This window comes from Melozone crissalis, unplaced genomic scaffold, assembly GCF_028551555.1.
Source record: "Melozone crissalis strain CALT ecotype California unplaced genomic scaffold, PUWL_Pcris_2 ptg000018l_1, whole genome shotgun sequence".
Taxonomy (NCBI): domain Eukaryota; kingdom Metazoa; phylum Chordata; class Aves; order Passeriformes; family Passerellidae; genus Melozone; species Melozone crissalis.
Window position 1 is genome coordinate 40,635,842 of NW_026535796.1, and position 22,267 is coordinate 40,658,108.

The 22,267-nt window shown below is 39.4% G+C and overlaps 1 protein-coding gene across 2 annotated transcripts; it reads right to left on the reverse strand.

Annotated features, from left to right (window-relative positions):
• Positions 1–3,520: 3,520 nt before the first annotated feature.
• On the reverse strand, positions 3,521–18,364 carry TC2N (tandem C2 domains, nuclear). 2 transcript variants are annotated; one of them, XM_054276145.1, is made up of 11 exons: positions 18,298–18,364; positions 17,406–17,636; positions 13,962–14,126; positions 12,111–12,202; positions 11,432–11,507; positions 10,177–10,277; positions 9,365–9,481; positions 8,347–8,538; positions 6,380–6,494; positions 5,707–5,906; positions 3,521–3,631 (listed from the first exon to the last, which is right to left on the reverse strand). In XM_054276145.1, exons 1-11 carry the CDS (start codon positions 18,362–18,364, stop codon positions 3,521–3,523), a joined length of 1,467 nt encoding a protein of 488 aa, XP_054132120.1. The 2 variants fall into 2 exon arrangements, with proteins under 2 accessions (XP_054132120.1, XP_054132121.1); XM_054276146.1 differs by lacking the exon at positions 8,347–8,538.
• Between the last annotated feature and the right edge of the window lie 3,903 nt (positions 18,365–22,267).

Sequence of the window (22,267 nt, forward strand, 5' to 3'; positions counted from 1 at the left end):
TGTCATATATATGTTGGCAAGATGAAAATAAGATGTGGGACAACCCTGCCCCAAACTTCTAGACAAGCTTATGTTTTGGCTGCAAAATCAACTCATAACTCTAAAGGGTACTTTCATCTGGCAAACAATTTTGGAGTCAAACAGCATGTGTACTTAATTGAATGCTTACAAAATCACCTTTTGTTTTACACAGATGTTCTGCCAACAAAAGGAAACACCAGAGATGCCTAATGGATTTAACAACATGGCTCTATTTATGTTGTGATCACATAAGATCAGATGCTCAAATACAATTATTTTCCACGTAATGTTGTATGATAATGTGGTTTACAAACTGTTACACCCACTCATCTTCTGTGGTAGAATCTCACATTTTCTTCCTTAAAAAGGATGCCATGGTGTGTCACTGAGACATAAAACCTTGAAAAATAAATTGGTTAACCTTGTTTTCATACAGAATGCTATTAGTTATAAATAAATAAAACAGGATTGTTTGATTAACCAGTGAAATTATACACACACTTTTTGGAAAATCTGATCAAGTTTAGTCTGTGGTTGGTTTCTAACTATGCAGGCACAGATCTCAGTGAAATAATAAATATTACAAATTCTCAGTGAAATATTATGAATAATATTTAATATAAGATCATAATTGTTCTTCCAGTTCATCCACGTTCATTTGGGAGCTGACCACAATAAAACTGGTGCATCTCTGAACCTCTGCTGCTTTAATAAGAATTGCCTTAGGTTAGGAAATTGGGTGAGTCACTGACTAGAAGCAAGAGCAAATCCAACTATAAACCACGTGTGCCTTTTATCTACAAATAAAGTGAATTGGCAAAATAGCTTTAACAGTGTTTTCAATGACAGTAAACTTGGATGTAACAATCAAAATAGTGGCTGAGGATGCTTTAGAGGGACAACAGACAGCTGTGACCAATAGAAGAGTGTCCCAGGACACCTCTGTTTTCCTTCTTTTTGCTTGTCAGCTGTTAACCCATCGAATCCTTAGACGAACACACACAAATGCAGAACTTGCCAAAGCCTGGGAATGAGCACAGGATGGGGCAGTGCCTCAGAGCAGCTCCTCAGAGTGCTGCAGTACCTGGGTGCACCTTGCATGGAGAAGCTTTATGGATCTCCTGTGTGCCAGCAGTTAACTCTCCTACAGACAGCACTACACAGAACTGTGTTTGTTAGCTGGCATCTTCTCAGAGAAAAACATAGGAATTGAACTTCACTTTGAGATGCTGCTAAACATTAGAATAAACAATTGGGGGATAAGGAATATTTGCTGTTCATAGATTTTTATTATAAACATATAGATTAAATATTAGCATAGCAAAAAAAACCCCAAAAAACAAAAAAACCAAACCAAAAAAAAAAAAAGACAACTTAGGCCTTTAGAAGGGTAAGTGTCCTAAAACAGTCCCAGAAATCCATTTTATACAGCATCCACTGAGTTGGTAAACTCTGTAGAACCGCTGCTGTGGTAATTGAAGTCTGCAAAACACTGGGATATTCCCTGTCCTCTCTTTTAAACAGAACAGCATTATGCATCAGGAAACAGTTAGCTTGCACTTTTGTTTATTGCCACAATGAATAAAATGTTCAGCCACAATGAATAAAAAAGATCCCTGTATTCAAATAAAGATACTCCAAAAATATCAGTTCAGCCCACTTCCTTTTTTCATTTTTCCCAGCAGGCCAGGCTCCTCCTGACTGGTTTAACTGGCTGGAAATTATCAGTGTCAGTCAAGACCCTCTGGGCCTACTGGGGGCTTTGCAAAGAGTAAGAGCTAGAACCAAGGTTTGTTCTCCAAGTAACATGCAGAACCCTTTTTCAGTTCTTCTATAATGACTTATTGAAAAGCAGAGTATGTACGAGTCTAAAAATCCTTCTGTTTTGAAAATATTAAATTTCCACGACAACAAAGTGGATGGTTGAATTTTCCAACGTTGCAATTATCAGCTGATGAAAAAAAATATTTCTAAGCAATTCCATTTTTTCCTGACACTCAAAGACAAAAAACTTGAAGTAAAGATGCTCTGAGGTGTATGCTTGAAGAGGATGTGCTTTCCTGTTACAGCATTTTCTCTGTTCCCCATGTTCCTCCCAGCAGTGAGTGCTCTCACTGCCACTCTAGATCCTGTCAGATGGTGGGATTAGATCCAAGTTATGGAGAAAAGTGGATTTATTCAGCATCTGTACCAACATACATATTTGTACAGTCCAGACAGCCAACAGTACACATGTAAGCAGTGGAGTCAATTAAATATGTGTTTTTTAATCAGGTAGTTGAAGTAGTGCTAAGAGATCTGTGCTTTTAGATTTATACAGTATCAATTATATACTTAGCATTTTCCCCCCTTAAAAATAACTGTGAATAAACACCTGAAAATATAGAACCTAATAGAAAATATAATCTTACATCTTGTTGGAAAAATACAATTTGCAATAGAAATGTTAATGTCTTCTTACTAGAAACAAGTAATAAAAATATACTCCCACACATAATTTTTTAGCATCCTAGACATGTAACAAATTCTTCTGCAGTAGCAGCCCATCCTTTAAAAAAGTCTGAATCCCTTACAGTGCTGCATTTTAATTAATATCAAAAAGCACCTACGTCAGTAAATTTTTGCTTATGCCTTTGTACACGATAGCCTGTGTTTTGGCAATGTAAGCAAATGCTAGAGTGTTTTGACTAGATAGGAAGTGGTTTACATATAAGTATTCTATATAAAAAGCAATCTACAAATACTGGCTCTGATCCTGGGCAGGGTCATTGCCTCTTTGTACTACTCCATTGATTCCAGCCAGAATTTACCCAAACAGAGCAAGTCTGGAGGGCCCCTCTTGTAAAGCTCACTAAGGCAGAGGAACTTTTATCTTTCCATCTCTCTGTTTTGAGAAAAGGATGGGGGCAAGCTCAAGCTACAGCCTTCTGAACAACCCTTCATCCAAAATGAAGATCAGAAAAGCTTATGGGTGCTGCCTTATTGTGTACTTCCCTTTATGTCTTCTCCTGCTGCCACAGCTTCCCCAATTGCTCAGGCACATCTTATCCTGATCAAATGGTGTCAGCAAGCCCAGATGCTCACAGGTACAGAATCAAGCCACTGACACGACCCATTCCCTGGTTTGGAGTCTGCCAAAAACAACACTGCAGGTGAGCATGATGTCAGTGGCTAGTGAAACAGAATTGATTTAAGCTGCTTCTCTCCAAAATTGAATTTCTGTGCTTTCAGGAAATCCAAAAGGGGCAAACATCTTTTTTTCAAGATAGATTTTGTGAAATCAAGTGAGAACTTTTTCCAGTTCCCAAGTCTTCTTTTTAGTAGTATTTAACCAGTATTTCTCTTGGTGAAAGTGAATTTTCTGTTTCCACAGAGGCATGATGCAGTGGTGAACTTCTGAAGAACTTGCACAGACAATATATTTATTTTTAATTTATACTATTTTAGACAGCATATGAATTTCTGTAGAAAAATCAGTTTTGAATTTCATCTCCAGTCTTCAAGATGGGCCAATGCTGTACCATTTAACAACAACTTTTTCAGGATTTGCAATGGTATCTTTCCACTGCTCTACTGCTTCACTGTTGCTGCTATCAGAACTCAACCAGATCTGCATTAAGGAGAAAAAAAATAAATGAAATTAGTTTACCTGATATAACAAAACCTAGCATTTACTAGTTCCAAATAAATACCACGTAAGTGTAGGACAAGATATAATGTATAGACTGTGACCAAAGGATAACAGCAACAAATACAGCTCTGCTAGTACTAACATTTTGGCTTTCAGCTGGAGTCTGTGTTTAAATTTAGCCTCTAAAACAGTTTAGAGAAGCCAGTGCATACTAACGTTTCAGTACTTAATAAGATGTTTTAAGTGGAGCATTCCTTCCTGTAGTCAAACGCTCACGCTGGGTCAGGGGCGGCTCTGTGTGTCGGACACAGCTGGCTCCAGGCCAGGCAGCATCCAGCACGAGCTGTCCAGCACTTTCATCAGCATTTCCAAGTGCACACTCCCACAGCCAGGGCCAGACCTGCATTCCACAGAGGTTATAACATGCCCGTGCCGCACACAGTCACGTAGGAAGAGTCCTTTTCTTCTCAGTATTCAGTTAGCGGATAGTGGCCATTAAATGAGGAAATGAAGTACAAGTAGGAAAATTTCCCCCTTAACATTATCACCAGCCTCCATTGCCAAAAGAATGTTGCTTATGTAAGTAGGTAACGTTATTTACAGGACTCTATTTCCTCAAGTCTTCCAAGAATGAGTCCTTTTAAGACTTCTGAGAAACCTTGTCCGTGAAGTACATTTCGCCTATACTGCTGGGGCATGAGTCCTCAAGAAGTGAGAATAATGTCTTCCAGAATACCATAGGCAGCTGATGTTTCATCCACAGAGATTCAATGTACATCTTGCTCATGATTAAAGACATGCCTGTAAAAGCAGCCTAATCTATGTATTGTCTGCTTAGAACAGCATCCAATTAAACACCATTCTCTGAAGAACAAAGTTAATAGATCCAGCTATATTCATTTTTTTCCAGCTACCCAGCCAATTGCTCAAAGTACATTTTTCCCTGAGCCACATTTTGTCTTCATGTGTTATGTGGCAATGTCTGCCTTCATGAGCTGAAACAACCTTTTCCAAAAAACCTGTGAGGAGCACAAGTTTTCCTCCTCTTAAAAATAAGATCCACAATGAAATGTAACTCATCAGATGGAGATTACCTCACATATGGCTAGATGACTGCAAAATCATACTCAGTTATTTCCCCCCCCACCATCCTCCAAGGCACTACAGCTAAGAACAACAATTTTTTTTCTTTTCCTATTTCAAATCCAATTCCACCAACAGGAAGATGGGACATGTGCAACATGAGGCTACAAAAAATGGAGGAAATTCACATAACTCTTGGTGGCACATCATTTCTTTATCTTATAGCACATGAGCATCTCCTGTAGCTACATGTCTTCAGCAGGCACAAAAAACACCACCAGAATAGGAGAGTATCATTTTTTGTACCTAAGGACAGCACAGTCCTCCATCTGACATGGGATGTTATAGTTGGGGTCTCAAAATCAAGTCTATATTATTAATTTATGCATTTATTAAAATTCTGCTACTGCATTTAACTGGGTCAAGAAAAGCACAGAGCATTAAGAACAGCTATGGCTCACTCTATCAAGAAGAAGAGAGACAGAAAGTACAGGATGATGTTAAATTAGAACAAGCAGGGGAAGAGGATGGAGAGAATAATGAGACCAGACTACTAAGTTTTATGGTGGTTAAATAAATATGATCACACAAATGCTTCCCAAGAGATACTACAGTACAGGACCTTGTAGCTTATGGAGCTCCTGTGGGTGCTATGCTTTTCTTTAGAAAGCTAAAGGCAACCAGGAGATCCCTAATCTCTTGGAAGGAATCTGTCACATAGTAATACTCCACACAAAACTGACCTTAGGATTTCTTTTTGAAAGAAAAATCAAGTGCCAACTCCCATTCTCATGGTAGTGCATGTTTAAGAGCCCAGCATCATCTCTGCTTGGATTACATACAGAAGAATTTAGCAGAATTTACTATTTTGTTATATGTCGCCTCATTTAAAGTATTTTAAAATTCATACCAAGAAACCTGTGGAACTGGATTTTAAGTAAAGGGTATTGGGCTGTTTAGCAGAAACCAACCTGTCCTAGGAAGTGTTTTCTCCTCACTGAACTTTTGCTGTAGAGCTTGATGAGAAAGCTAATTCCTTGTTCTGCTTGGCTAACTGGAAAAACCATCATTTCTCCCCACTTCACTTGGCCATTAGTGGACTTCAGAAGGCGAGTCTTCTTTTTATAGATGATCCCTTCTGTACTAAACATTCCAACTTTCACAAAGAAATCTAGGACAAAAGGGAAGGAAAAAGGCACAACATACAAAGGGTTACTCACAACACACCCAAAAAGGAGCCAACAAGGTCCATATGTATGCTTCAAATTGCAACAATTTCTCAAAAGTCTGGCCAAAACAACTCTACAATAGCTTTCCTGACCAGTCACATAAACAGAATATGTTCAGTAATATTGGACTGATTAACACACATCCAAACAGCAAGTGCAAGCTAATGCTCTTGTATGTCAGGATTAATACTGGGATAACAATCTTCCAAAATACATAAACACACATCTTCAAACCAAACAAAATGTAATCAAATAAGACATCTGGGGAAACAAGCCTTGGCAATGGAAATCTACCACACAATGTGTTAGTCTGAGGTTCGTAAAGAATGTTATGAATTGCCAACCCATTTGAGCAGCAATTTACCTGTTACAAATGCCTTCAGAGAGGAGGTATGAAACAGCTGATGTGACTTACTTGAAGATAGCGGCGTAGATGAAACAGGAAGGTTTTGTGCTTCAAGAATCTGTAACTGTATCCTCCTGTTTATTGCTTGAAAACAAGTTCCTATTTGAAGTTCTGCATGGCACACCTACAAGCAGAAGAATGTTGCCATAACATCTGGATTAAGTTGCTTATAAACTCAGGAAACACAGGAATTTTGTCATATGTTGGGCTCCCACATTTCTATCTGGGATTTCCTGGACAGAAACATAAGCATGTGTTGCATACAGAACTTGCAGATGTAAGTGCATCTTGCACTTGTCATAGCTGCAGTTCGTGTGCTCCACTGATGAGCTGCTCATGTGTGGTGCACATGTGGCCCTTGTGGGCTGCAGCCAAGGATACTGGCCAAATCACCTGGTCCTCAGTTTTCACCTGGTACTGATTCTGCTGTGGTAAGAGCAGACACGTGCAGGGGAAACCAGATGTGCCCTTGCAGCTTTACTAAATCTGGGTGTGGAAGTGAGAGAGCACTTAAGCTCCACTGACACAAAAGCCTTCAGGGTTGCCCTCCCACCCTTTTGAATTTTGCAATATGGAGATATAAGCAATGGTTTCCATTGACAGAAGGCCCTGTCACTTAATGTCATGAGTGCTTAGGGTGACTGTGTACTGTGTAGTTTCCTGTGATGTGAAAGTACTCGTGTTTTACATGCACACATACACCACTGCCACTCACACAGTGGATGTATCAAGATCTCCAGTCTGATTCTTGGAGGGGGGGGGGGGGGGGGGGGGCGTTTAGAATTTGTGCCAATTGCAAGTTGCACTGAGTTATCCTCTTTGCTCTCCTGTCACACTGTAATGTCCTCAGAACACTGTAAGAACAGCAGGAAAAGGCCAGTGGAGACCCATCTTTCCTGACAGCCTTCATTTAAATGGACTCTGCTAGTCTTTGCTGCCTTCAAGTTTTACTGCAGTTCAATGAACCAAAATGCGCTAAGCAAGAGAGTAACAGGTTAGATAAAGAAAAGTCAGGCCCCAGTTCATCAAAGGGACCCAAATTCTCTTTGTAGCTCAGCCACAAAATTTCTATGTAGTCCTGTGAGGAAGCCACTTTGTTGACTCTGAGCTTTGGCTTTCTATTGGCAGAGAGGGTAGAGTTTGCTGCCTCACAGGGTACCACAGGGATGAATCCCAGAGTGTCTGGAGGGCTCTTGGATACCAGCTCCCTCTGTCACTTTATCTTTCAGCTTTTGAAGCAATATGGTTATTCACATTAGAACTAAAAAATGTCAAGTGTAACTTATGTTAGAAATCAAGAGTATAATTCATATTACTCAGACACACTTAAATAAAATTTGCTTTTGAATTGCTAATTCAAGTTTAATTTGTTGAAAATTCAAATGTCTAGACACAATCTATAAAAGAAACAAACAAAGTGAGGGTAGGGGGAAAGGAAATCCCACTGTGAAAACCACCTGCTTCTTATTACACTAATGGAAATGAACTGTCTGAATTATTACTTCACAGCATGCAATCTGAACATTAAATATATGCCTGTCTCTGCAGTTTCAGGCCACTGAAGATCTTAGCACTTTTCTTCCATAACAACAGCAGATTCCATTTGCTCTGAGCTCTTGCTGTGAGTCCTAAGGATCTTCTGATGCTTTTTTGGTCAGAAAAGACAATTACCCGGTGTTCTTTGCTGAACATTTCCCCAGAATGTCCCTCCCTCAAGCTGTGAGCCATGGTGTGGAAGAGCTTTCTCTAGCTCTTTTCCTAGAAACATCTGCAGTTTATGACCAGAACAGCTATGTGCAGAGTTCAAAAGTCTGCATTTTTTCCCCATCAAAATGCCTTTCTCCAAGGAAGTAGAGTAAAAAGGAAAAAAAAAAAAAAGAATCCCTCTAGTTTTTACTACTGAATTATTGTACTTTTATATCCAGCAATCCCTTCCAGGAGAGATAAGAAGATACTTTCCCAGTATTGGCACTTACAGGTGCTTTGGAAGGAGGAGATATATCCAGCCAATGACTGGACTCCTGTGAGCTCAGCTCCCGCAGTGCCAAGGAACATTCTCCAATCGTTTTTTTCCTGGGAGTCTGTGTCTGGATTTTAAATACCAATCTGACAGCCTGCAGGCTTTGCAGTTTAATGGCAAAAACAAAAGTTTCCATAAATTCAATGTCCTAGAAAGAAAAACAGATGAGTAACATTATCATTTTAAGAGAATCCCAAAACCTAGAAACCAAGGCATCCTGGCTCTATAGGCACTGCTCCTGACTGCCACTTTAGGTTGCCATGGCCAAGTGTGCTTTTAGAGTGCAAAATCCAGACACACTCACCCCTGTGTTGTCACACCCTGGCAGGGCTGAAGTCTTGGATTATTTTTCACTACCATAACAAGTTGTGGCCATTTCTTCTGGAGCTTTACAACAGCACACACACATTGTGGTAACAGATTCTCTAACCTTTTGATACAGTCTCTCCAGCTAACTTTTTTTTCTTTCACCTTTGGCTCACATTATGTTGCTTTACTTTCCACCCCCCTAATTTTCCTTTACTGCCACTATCAGGAATCTTGTCCCACGTGACCACTTTTTACTATTTTCTGTAGGGACAAAGTGTGAAATTGTCTCCTGCCAAATGAGAGGCAGTACCTCAGCTCCCTTCCCTGGGATAGGTGTGCACCTACAGGTATGCCCAGCCTTCCTCTGGTCCCCTCACCACAGCCAGCAGCTCATGGTTCAGTGCCCTGTGAGCAAATCTGTCCTGCCAGCTTGTGAGAGAAGGAGGGCAAGAGTACAATGCAAGGGAAGATACAGGGGGAGGAAGTGGAATAAGGCTTTTAGTAAGATTTTGAGAAGTTGGGAGAAGTAAAACACACCTGGGCAGTTACCACAGCAAATATGGCACAAGAGTGGATGCTTGGTCTATTTTAAAAATCCATTTACCTGTCACATTTATTTTTTGTGGGGAAAAATATTTCTCAGTATTTTGCATGCCTCTACTTACATTGCAGGCCTCCTTGGCAGAAGATTTGAAATGCACTGGCTTGGGCAGTGTGAGAATTCCCTTGACACAGATCCGAGGATTTTCCCCACAGCTAGGCGGCCAGCTCAAGTCCTTGCACTGCAACATTGAAAAAAGTCAATGCAAGTTTAGACAATGCAAGACTTACCATTTGATGTACTTGCTAGGTTTCTGTCCACTCAAAGTTCCCTTGCCTGAAAATTATTCATAGTTCTGGAAGTATATACAACCACCATAACAGTATCACATTTACTGACATAAAAGCCTCAAGAAGCTACCTGTCCTCAAAGTTCTGTTAGGATTCTGCCCTGAAGGAACTGTTAGATTTAAAGCCATAGAACCACAGAAGTCACTTAAATGGTGCCTCCACAGTTGCTCCCATTTACTGCCTTCAGATGTTCACAAGAAAATGTTCATAGCAGGACCAGCCTATGACCAGCTCAGCTTTCTAATATGTGCTGAGTAGTTCCTCACTTCACAACTTGAACATATGTTAACATATGTGTAGTAACCTAAGGAGATATATACTATGTTTATTGACTGCAGCAGAACAGAGACTGCAACAAAAAAAAAAAATTAAAGGGGAAGAAGATGCTTTGAAGCCTAGTACTACATTTGACTGAACTTTGTTTATACTAACACTTATAAACAATTTAATTATTTTCCTAAAAGTATTTATTGAAGTAACACAGAGACAAATTTTATGACAATTACCACTAAGTATAGTAGAATAGTCATTGGTTATTGAATAGTCATTATTTGAATAAATAACCAACTTATTAATATTTACTTACATGTAAAATTGTGATCCAAATCTGTTCTACAGAAGAAACATAACACAACTTCACATTCAGTCTTCCAAAGTCTCGTTCATCACCTGATAATGTAATAGTATCTATGGAAGAAAGCCAATTAATATTTTTATAAGTAATGCAGTATCTTAAAAGTTCACTCCAGAAATAAGGGAACTCATTAGTAAGTGAACTGCTTATCTTCACAAACTTCTCTCAAAATGAGTTTGAAATATTTTAACACCTACATTTCAAGGACAAAATATCCACCAAGTCCAGTAACCTGACCTGCTGCATGGCTAAAGGCCTTCACATTTCATGGAACAGAATAATGAAATCACAGAATATCCTGAGTTGGAAGGGATCTTTAAGGATCACAGAAGTCCAACTTCTTGGCCCTGCACAGGAGACCACAACAAGAATCACACTATGTGCCTGGGTTATCTCTACTGAACTTAATAACTTGTGTTATACTCAAACAACTTTAAGAAAGGGAAAAAAACATGTTCTTGAGACACTCAGAACACATTTATATCCTATCACTTTCCTTAATCTCTTTCACTGTTAAGTTTATAAATTGGTCTCTTTCTCAAATTTCAATTCCAGTCTAGTAAACATTTTACTATTATGCTGTCTCCAAGTCAGAAGAGCCATTTAATATCCAGCATTTCTCTGTCATGACTGGAACCAGGTCATTCCCTCAGTCTTCTTTTAGAAGGAGATCGGGTCAAACTTTGACTTATAGCAGGGTGACTTCTGTGGGGACTTGATTAGCTTTTGAGGGTTTATTTTGCTGTATTCTCCACTTCTTAAGCATTCTTTCATAAATAAGGATAATGGGTTTGCATGCAACATTCTTGTCTAATTACCAGTGTAATATGGGTATTAGATTTCAGGCACCTCACACAGAAAAATACTGATACATGACAAAGGACTACACCTGAGACCTGGTGCTGCATTCCATCCTAACAAGGTGTCTGTGATTTCATAGCTCACTTGGGTAGTAAATCCAAGAATGAATTTCTCAAAAGCATGAGAACTTTTCAGTCTCATCTGCTCAATCTCCAAACAACAGGACAGTGCAAGTCCAAAACTCTTAATTTCAAATTGCCAGGTCATCTCCAGCTGATCTCCTAGTCAGATTCATCTCAAAAAAACCCCAAATCAAACAAAAACACCAACAGCAGAGTAGAAACAGCTTAATGTGTCATGTGCAAAGGAAAATATTTCATTACAAGGTAAACAAACAAAACATTACCCAGACTCCTGTTGCTGCCTTGTGAATCCTTCCTGGAAGAAGAACTGCTGGGTACACTGGAGACTGAATCATATCTCTGGGGACAGGAAAAAAGGAATCAATTCAGAGCAACAGGTGCAAAACCCAGAGATTATACCATCAGACAAGATATGATGAAAACTAAATACTCCATTTCAAATAATTGCCTGATTCCTTACTAGTTTCTTGATCCAGCAGCATGCAATTACTATTTTGCTGCAACGAGCTAATAGAGGACCCATTGGACCAGCAGACGTTTTTTTTGCTCATGAATATATACACAACTTCATTGCTATGTAAGACATGATTATTATGAAAGAAATAAACACAGTGTTTTGTGTCGAAGGAAACTTCCACTGTTGCACTGTTCAACTGATGGGAGAAACCACAAGATGATGAACCATGACATGCTGTCTGTCCTGTCCTGCCTAACTGCCTGCTTGGGTTTCTCAACAGCCCCTCTGGGCCAGAACAGCAAATGTCACAGGAGACACCAGGAAAAAGCCTCTTGAAGTTGGTCAAGATGTTGAAATTTCCCCTCCAGTCCTCCCAGTGTACAGTGCAATGCCCTCCAGTGTTTACTCTGGAAACAATGCAGCAGGGACAGACAGACAGACTAAGCTGAGTTCTCAGTGTAACCCTGGCTGCAAGGGGAACTCACCTTGATGAACCGGTGAGGGGGGCTCCTCAGATCAAACATCGAACGGCTCACATCCAGGGGCCCAGCCAAAGCACTGGCTCTTAAATCACTAACTAATAAGACAAAAAGAACAATAAAAATCACATCAGCACCATTGCTAGGGAAAAAGTTAACTAACAATAACTTTCAAAAATTGCTGGAAATTATCTGTTCAATCCTACAGATCACAAATGACCAAAATGGTTTAAAGGCAGTGTGATCTGCTGTTATCTGGTAATGTTTTTCAGGAACATGGGGATGGGGCAGGGGTGAAGAGATGCTGTCTTTTTCAAAAAATTAAATTTTTAATAAAAAAATGTCAATTTTATACAGAAAGCTGTCTGTAAAATATAAAAAAGCAGAAATGTTTTAATCATAAAAATATGTTGTTTACCAATAATAAGTAGAATTTCAGAAAATCATTAATGAGTTTACTTTTCAGTTTGTTTGTGTGGAGGTTTTTTTTAAGATTAAGAGAAGGGGCTTCACATTAAAATTCAAGAATTTAATTTTGTACCTTCCAAATAAATACATTCTGTAGTTCTAAACCAACACACATGAAAAATATCACAGTACTCACTGCGACAAACTAGGTTTAGAGTTTTGTTTTAATAGTTTATAGATGGATAAAGTTCTAAGTTCTGAAACAGCTGTCAAAAAACTCTGAAGGAAAAATTTTAGAACTGTAATCTAGACACAATAGAAAAACCTTTCTTATGTTTAAACTTACTAAGACAAAACTAGTAAAGTGTTCTCTTTGATTGAGGAAAAATGGAAAAAGAGATGATGGACTGAAGGGAAGATGCTCAAGACAGCTTAATAAAACCCATTTGGCTCCCACCACAGGTGCTTACAAAGCCTTTCAAAACCATATGTGTTAAAGGCTGCTAAAATTCTACATGTGTTCTATTCTCTTAAAAAATGTATGGAACAGTCTTTTCATGTAGTCTCTATGGTGATTCAGAATTCTTTTAAAACAGAACACAGACTGAGATATTTTCCCCCAGCTGAAAATGAGAATGCTGTACCATCCTAAATAAAACATCTTTAAAAATGTGAGCTGTTGCCAGCTTCCAATTTCATGGAGAGCGTAGACCTTTCCTGGAGTGTTGGAGTTTTCTGAATGCATTTGCCTCAGCAATCACAAGCTAGTCATTTACTCCAGTCTGAACAGTATTCACTACAGGACACATATACCAATGAACAGCACAGAAGACAATTTTTACCCACGTAGCCAAACATTTTCTATCTAAACTTTTACTGTCTTGCAGCCCTCCCTCATTCCTGCACACTCAGAAGTGGGGACATTGCTGTAGCTTCAAAAGCTAACCACAAAAAAAGTCAGCATTATAGCATCATGCCTCATTTTGCACCTGTTCTTATCATCTGCTCCTGAATGCTTTTTGGTGCTTGCTCCTCTCCCCACATAGGTACTCCTGAGGCACTCCTCCTACCCAACATACTGCCTGGCTTCCTTTTTCCATCTCCCCCACTCCTCTTACTGGCAGCTGAAATCTCCAGTACTGCATCCTGGTCTGGATCAGTGGCAACTAATTTGGCAATATGTCACTTTGCCAATTTCTCTACCTTTGTGTGATGCATACAAGCCTTGTTAAGCCCCTAAAAGACAAAAAGTAACAGTGCAGCTGAAAATTAAGCAGAGCTGGCTCTGCAGATTGATTCACCAACCAAGGAGTGTCTGTAGGACACCGACCAGCTTGAGAATGGCGATAACCAAACAAGCCTTCTGTAGACTAATGGCTTTTATTCCTCTTACCTATAAACCCTGAAAAGGGGAGGAAGGCAGACAAGCAAGGGTGTGGTCCTTCTCACCTGATCCATACAATTTCCTGCTATCTGCTTTTGCTGGGCAGCGCCTGATGAGATCAGGAGAGACGCGATGCTCCAGATAGAAGGGGTTGTAGACGTCACAGCTGGGCCACTGGAACGCGCCGTGCAGCTCTGCCTTCCGCTCGCCAAACGAGGCTCTGGCTGACTCTGTGAGGCACAACAAACAGCATTGCAAGAGTTCCAGACAGAACACATGCTGCCTGGCTTCATAAGGACAGGGCCTTCAGGGCAAAGGACAAAATATTTCAGTATTATCTACTCTGGGTAAAGGGGAAAAAAAAAAGAAAAAGAAAACACACATTCGCATTATGTCAGGTTTCTACAGTGTGTGAGCAAACACTGGAATTAAATTGGCCATAAAAAACTATGCACACCCTCTCTTGGGGTTTAGCAGTAAATGCCTAAGTAAGTTAAATACAGAAGGTTTCAAAGGCAGACAACAAGACAGAAGTTAACCTGAAAAGTAGCACTCTGTGCATAGAAAACCTCCAAATTATTTAGTTAGCTACCCCCAGCATGTTCTTACTGAACTAACTGGGCCCCAAGATCTTCAGGAAGATCTTGTACAGAAAGATAATGCAGCTTGTGACTGCAGTTTCCTTATCTACTTTCCATGGCAAGTCTGTCCATGATAAAATCACTAGCCCAAAATTACTTGAATTGTGGGCTGAGGCATAAGTAGATATAACTGAGACTGCCTGAATCCCACCCCTTTACTCAGCTCATAATAATTTCAGAAAAAAACATGTATGCCTTGGTCAGCAAAACAGTGAGGAACACTGCTGCAGTGTTCTTTACTGTCTGGACTAAAAGAAGCCATATGTAAGAGCACTTTAGAGAATGGCATGACCTGGATTCTGCCAAACTCTGATATTTGCTTCCTTCACTTCCCCTCCCTGGACTTCAACCTGTCTCTTAAAAAATTCTTTACCCTGCAATAAAGTACCTTCAGTTCTGCAGGTGTCTTGCACCATAAGAGGCAAACTACCACTGCTCAAGAGTCCTCTCCTGCATGTGTTAGTAAAGTAAAAAACTTAAACACTGAGATGGAACATGGGCAGTGATAAAGCAAGAACTCAAGCAAAAAGGGCTTGAGCATGATGTAAATCACGATGAACACTAAAAGTGAGGCCACAAAGAATTGCTACACAGCAGATGATGGAAAATCCAATGTTCCAGACCAGGAGCACTTCTTCCTGCGAGCTTACTTCTGTGAGAGCATGAGACACACTGCAGTGAGCACTGAAGAGAAAGGCTGCCAGAACTTAATTGCTTTCAGAAGGGTTGCCAAGAGCTAACACTGAGCATGTCCTGTTTCACTAAAGGAAAATGGCCAGACATGCACAGAAAATGGTGAGGAACTGAGAACAGCACTTGGACTTCTATAGATATTTAACAACAGTCTAAGAAAATAGTACTCTGAATACATTTTTTGAGTATGCTGGTGCTTTGGCTAATGTGAAAAAAGAACAGCAGCACACTTCACTCTATTTAGTAAATCTCCCTAAAAAGTAAACACTGCATTTTTAAGCACAACTTCATGCAGCTTAAAGCTGTATACTTAAAAAAATTAGTATTTATATTTGGAAAGAGAAATGAAAGTTGCCTACTTGACATGAGTCACTTTTCAATTATTTGTCCAAAAATTTAAAATATTTGCTCAAGAGTCAGGTCATCCTGCCAGAAGATCTAACAGCTTGCAGCCTAAAGGACCACTCTGTACATCAGGTCTCTCAGAAATTACCAGGAAGCAGAATTCTCAATGTAGACAAGTCACTGACTGTTAAGATTGTGTAAGAACAGCATGAACAAGGAAAACATTCACCTAAAGGCTGTTAGACACATCTTCCTTCTCTCTGGAGAACATCCATGCCTCAGAGTCCTTGATGAACTTGTCTGTATTGTATCTTGAGGATGAGATTAGACAAAGCAAGGCAGAGCCAGCAGCAAAGGGGATAATCAGGAGCATGTCCTGCTTTTCCATAGCATATCCAACCACAAACTTACAACAACTAGCTACTGAAACAGCAGGCAACTGGGGAGATCAGGCTCAGAGATGAGGGGGCCTCACATGTTCTACCTCCAACCCTTCAGCTGCCTGTTAATGGCTGCTGGCATGCCAAATGAAGCCCACGAGAAGATGGGGCACAGAATGGCCAGTCTGTACTGACTTAGCTTGGCCATGGTGCCACTGATACATGCAGCAGTGGGTGGGCAAGAAGTTTGGTAACAGCCCTGCAGGAGCAGGAAAGAAGCAACACCAGGGACCTAGGGAGAAGAGGGAAGGGTGGGAATAAAACCCCACAAACACAAAAAAGTTAGGTAGTACTGCATTAGTTGTTATGCAACATATGATTGCCTTCTTTCAGTTACTAGGCTTTTCACCTTCAGAAAGGAAATAAAGTCACATGAGGCTAAGAACATACCACCAGCTTATCATGTCCTTGAGGCAAAGCAATCCTAGAGAAAACAAATGTTCAGGTATGTCGCTGTGCCAAAATTTTCCCTTACCTAATTCTCTGCATCTCCTGGCAGGACTAAAAGCCTAACAGTAGCATATGCTCTGTAACTCACATTAGTGGGACAGAATCCTATTCTTTTTAAATGCCACTGTGTCTAAGTTGCATGTACCTCATTTTGGCAGTTTGAACATGGGAGTACAGAGGATAAAGTACAAGACTGTTGTGAAGCAGAAAAGAAATAGTATCATATGAAACCTCATAAGAGGGGATCTGTGCCCCCTGGCCTCCCAAAAAACAGCAAAAGCAGGAAATAATAGGGACAAAAAATTCTGCCAGATAGTAGCACCTGCCATCTATTGGCAAAATTTGAAAAGGAAGATGTGTTAGTATGTTAAAACATACCAGAATATTAACCATGAAAGTGAGAACACCCTCCTCCTTTTACTTGAGAGATATGGATACTGGGGATATGTTAGGTCTTTCCTGTCTTGTCTCCACTAAATTCAATAAATTCTTTCTAAAGATTCCATTTCCTTTAAGCATCTTCCATTACTTTTCAATATGAGCACTGGTGTGCAATCATCCCATTCAGTTTTATTCACACATCACCACAGATATTCATAGTTGGATGACATACTTTCCAAAACCTCTCTGGATTTCCAGAGAGAAAAGAAACATGCTCCCTATTCTCCTGGGACCTGACAGCACCAGCCTGGCAGAGCTCAAGTGTTTGGACAATGCTCTCAGGCACCTGGAGTGACTCATGGGGTGTCTGTGCAGGACCAGGAGCTGGATTTGATGATCCTTGTGTGACCCTTCCAATTCAGCATAATCTATGATTCTTTGAAACAAGACCAGGCTTCTAGCAAAGTTCTGCAAACATGTTTTCAGTAGGAATACTTAACAACATTGAAGGTGCAGCAGAAGCTAAACAACAATTTCAGCAATACTGTCTGTATTTTACCTTTAATCCCTCCAGCATGTGAGATACCAGGAAGGTTTTTTGGCTGTACATAAGCCATTCTGAATGGAGGGACCACAAATGGTACCTCCTGGCCATCCAGGGGCAGCTTAGAAAGCAAATAATCCTCTGAACAGCCAACTTGACGCTTCACTGACACAGAAGACAATGGAGGCTGCTCTACAATAGCTGGCTTGCTTGCAGCTACTGCTTCAGATTCCTGCACCATGGAAACTGCTAAAAATAAAGAGCAAGACAGACAGTGCACATGTGCATTAATTTTTGAACAATACTATGAACAGAACTCTTCTATTTAATAGTATCTCTGCTTGATACTTGACTTAACAGCTGCTAGTATTCAGTTTTACAGCATTCAGGACTAGCATCAGGAAAAGATATTCATGCTTCTGACACCTGTACTGACCCAAACTCTTTGTTGCCCAAGCTTCTGTATTTATAGCTACCTTCTTAAGTGAATTTGCACAACAGCTACACTTGTAGCATAGACGAGTTCTTCAAACAAATAAGACACCAAACAAAACCCTAACAGAGTTAAAAATACCCAGAGTTAAAAAAAAAAAAACCAAAACGCATTCAAATTCTCAGAGTTTGAAATATATAAGACCTTTACACAACCTTGGGTAACAAAGCTGGCTTTTTGGGACAGTATTCTAGACTGCATAGAGCAGACTTGAGACAACAACTGTTATTTCTCAGTTCCAATTCATAATATTAACAAGCATGGGTTCAATCTCCAAGTGGAGGTATGGAAAGAATTCTGAATGTTGTAAGAGAAATCAAATTTATCAGGGGTAACACAGGAATTCTATTAATGGGAAATCTCATCACTAATGCAGCAAAACATTTATTAAACCCTCATTATGTCAGAACTCACAATCATTTTTTTCCTCGTCCACGCAGAAACACAATTTACAGCAGGTTTTTATACATTCTGTTGCCATTGTTTTCAGTGTTATAATTTAGAGGGGACCTCAATCAGCGATCCAGTGCAGCTATCAGACCTGAAAAACACAATAAAACAAAGCATAGTAGATGGGAGTAAGTAAAGTCAGAATGCAGTACTATCAGCTATTTAATATGCAGTTGCTTTTTATACACAGTCCCAGGATCAATCAGAAAGTTACTTCAGGCATAAAAGGATCAGAGCCATTAGATTTCTCTCACTGAGAAAAATCACTTTTAAATAAAAGCACGAGGAAAGAGGTAGTTTCAACATATGGCATTCAAATACTTTCAGTGATCCACCCAGACAGGTCCCTGTCTTTTGGGAACACTGAAATTCTCCTCATATTTGTGTGTGCCACTGGGCTTTGGAGTTTACTCAGCTTTACAACTGTTTTGACATGGTATTGTCAAGCCATTTGCAAGATGTGTTTTTAATTCTGTTTCCCTTGTTCATGTTTCTCCTATCCTCTTTCACTCCCCTACTATTTTCACATCCATCCATCCATGTTTACATTTTTCACTCGACATACTCCATACTTTTAACTTGAAAACAGGCTTTATGAAGGATGCCAAAACTGCCTTCTTTGAGAAGCTACTGCTTTCTCATAATTGTATACACATGAAACTGAAGACCTGGTTTATTATATAATTGTTTGGTGTGCACACAGAAATAAAGCACGCTGACTTTCAGCAAAATAAGAGGCATGTAATCTACAAAAGAATGAGAACAAGTCTCTAACAGCTGGTTAACATTATAAGAACTTTATGACAATACTAACTGGCCTCATTTAAATGTCTTTATTCATATCCTTCTGCTCTCTTTTCAGAGAGACACAGACAGCTGTACTGCCTCCTGTCCAAAACTTCAGCTGTCTAAAGTCCTTTCACATCCACCTAAAGTACACAAGGCCCTTAGGAGAGCACACCCAAGACACAATTCTAACTCAATGAAGATTAGAAGACACCAAACAGAACATGAACATAGGTTGAAGGGATGAGGAAGGTAAGTAAGATAGAGGGGGAAAGCATGGAGAAAATATGCAGTTTTACCAAAAAATGAAAAATGGACATGTTTGCTCAGTTCTTTCAATTGCAAGAAATTTCAAAAGCATCTGTGCACCAACACAGAAACCATTCCACTGCAGCTTGAACAGTGCCATAATAGACTTTGTATAGTCAAAGACAGCTAGAGAATCACACAAAGTCTATGGAAATAAATGTAATATCCCCCAAATTTTTCTTGCATTAAAAGCTCCTCAAATTCTGTAGATGCCAAGTGGAGATAGTAAGCTATGGACACTTCCTCTAACTCAAAGACCATTACTTTGCACAGAATCCCTCTCTCAGGACTTGCCTTCATCTTAAAATTGCCCATGAGTGTGAGTATAGGAAGAGATCTGCATCAAAAACCTTCAGAGGCAATGCCACCAGCTCCAGAACCTGCTCTGCATCTTTACAGAAGCATGAAAAGAGGCATGAGAATTTCTCATTAAATTCTCTATGGTTCAAATTATCAGACTTTCACTGCTGCTCCTCCCTTGGAGTCATACTCATCCAAGGCTGCTAATTTACTTTGGGTTCCCTTGCAGTGATTTTCCTTCCCAGCTGTTATCAGTATACAGCTGGAGTTAATATGCTTCACTCTTGTTCACCATGTTTAAACTGGACTGAAACAGCTGCTCTGTTTGCTCTAAGCTTTGCAACAATGGTATCTAAGCCTCAGTGGCAGTTTGCACAGGCAAAACAGACTTTTATCTCAAAATGTCCAGATAGAATTTATTCGCTACTGCTGGTGAAGAAACCACAATGTTAGTACTGCCCTACTTCCTAGCTACATAAAGTAGAAAAATTCATTTTTCTGCATCAGAGAAAATTCAGTTCATGGTAATGAATTGCTTAGCTGGAACAACTAATGTGAGCAAAGAAACAAATGGAAATCATCTGTCACAAGCAGCTGCCTTTCCTTCACAGGGCTGAGTGCCTTACCTAGAAAGGGCTTCCTATGGGTATTGAGGATTTAACAGCCATAATGCCCTTCTCCACCTCCTGTCTCCTATCATTAAAAAAGACCAAAAAGACCATGTTTTTCACAGCAATGCCAAGTCAGCTGTGATAGTCTTTAACCATTGCATTTTTCCCCATTTATCAATATGCAAATGTTCATACATTTTTCTTCTATCTAAAGACAAATATAAAGCAATTCATTAGTGCCTACTGTAAAGAAGAGTTAGGATTACAGATTGCTCTTTAGCAACAGGCAAGGCAATATCAACAGTGAATGGCAAAGTATATAGACACACATTGTTAGAGCCTCCCTTTCAGTTTTAGCTTAATTATAGGAGCTTGAAAAGAAAGTTCCATGACTAAGAGACTACAACACTGTTTATGCTTCCTTAAACTTACAAATGTAATGTTTCAGTGACAAACCTTGCAGTTGGGTCCCTAGGCTTGCACCACAGCCACATTACAAAAAAAAAAAAGACTGCATTTGCTGAGGGACAGCCCATTTAGACACAGCACTCCCTCATTCTGCTTAGAGCACTTTATGCAATCAATAACATGGATGGTCTCAATTACTTTAAAAAGTTTTAATTCACTTAATTAAACTACCATGATAAATATTGTTGGTTTTTTTGTTTGAGCAATCCTGGCAGTAAATTAGATGGCTTGGCTCCCACAATATATTTTCTTGTATCTGTATTTTCCAAGCTGCCTACAGTTATTTATACAACTTTCCCTGCATGCAAAAGTTTTCTCTTAACCATGTGGGAGAGAAAGAAATTTAGCAGGTTCTGTTGTGTATTTTAATAACTGAAAATAAACAAAAACATTGTAGAAGACTAAGCAAGTATTTCATGATCTTGACAGAAGTTGACATTTCTATCAAAGGTTAAACTTATCCCACATGCCAGATCCTTTTTGCTGGTGTTTGCTACCCAAAAATCCTCAGTATATAATTTAACAGTTGTTAAAAGGTTGTACTAACATGAATTTATCTGGGAATATATTTATGAAATAAACCAGAAGTGTAGAGACATTTGTTAGGTGCACCACCAAATCCCAAAGAAGTACTGACTTCCCAGCAATGCCATCCATTTTAACAAGAAGACTCCTTGACACTCTCTCTACTTTTTAGGGTCAGTTTTTGTTGGGCAATATGCACATAACAAGGGCATCCTCAATTTTTGAGATTCTAGACTGACAAAAGGATGGGGGGGGGAAAGTGAATTCACCCTCATTTTCAGACAAATAGAGAGAAATCACTTTGCAGAAGAGGGAACTGAACCCACATCTTGTTACTTGTGTGTCAAATTTTCTCTTTCTTGGTGTTTTTCACCAAATTCAATAAGCCATTTCACTTCTCTCTTCCCAGTATCAAGCCAAAGTCAGATAAGCAAATGAAATTCAGCAAGAGTACTTCCACACTAAGGCAAAAAGAGAGCCAACCTTATTAGAACATCCTGGAAACAGCAGTTTAAAACCTAACCACACACATACACTGAGCCTAGAGAATTATAATAACTATTATTTTAATGGGTTTAGATGGAAAACATAAATTATCTTAATGATTTCCAGATTCCTCTGATAGAAATTTTGACTGAGCTAAAATCAGATAAACAGAATATCAAAGACTTTAGTTCCAAATGCCTCCAGAACAATTACAAGACAGAGATGTTTGGAGAAGAAAGTAAATATTTTCAACAACTCATTAAATAAAAAGAACATGATAGAAAACGGATGATAGCAATATTAAACATTAAAAGCTGAAAACATTCTGAAAAGAAATGTCAGGTCTTTACTGCCTTATGAGGAAAGGGTGTTTTGCAACAAGACTGCAGGTTGCCAATGAATTTTACTGCATTTGGCCACAGCTCTGCTCCCTAGGAGTTGAACAGGTA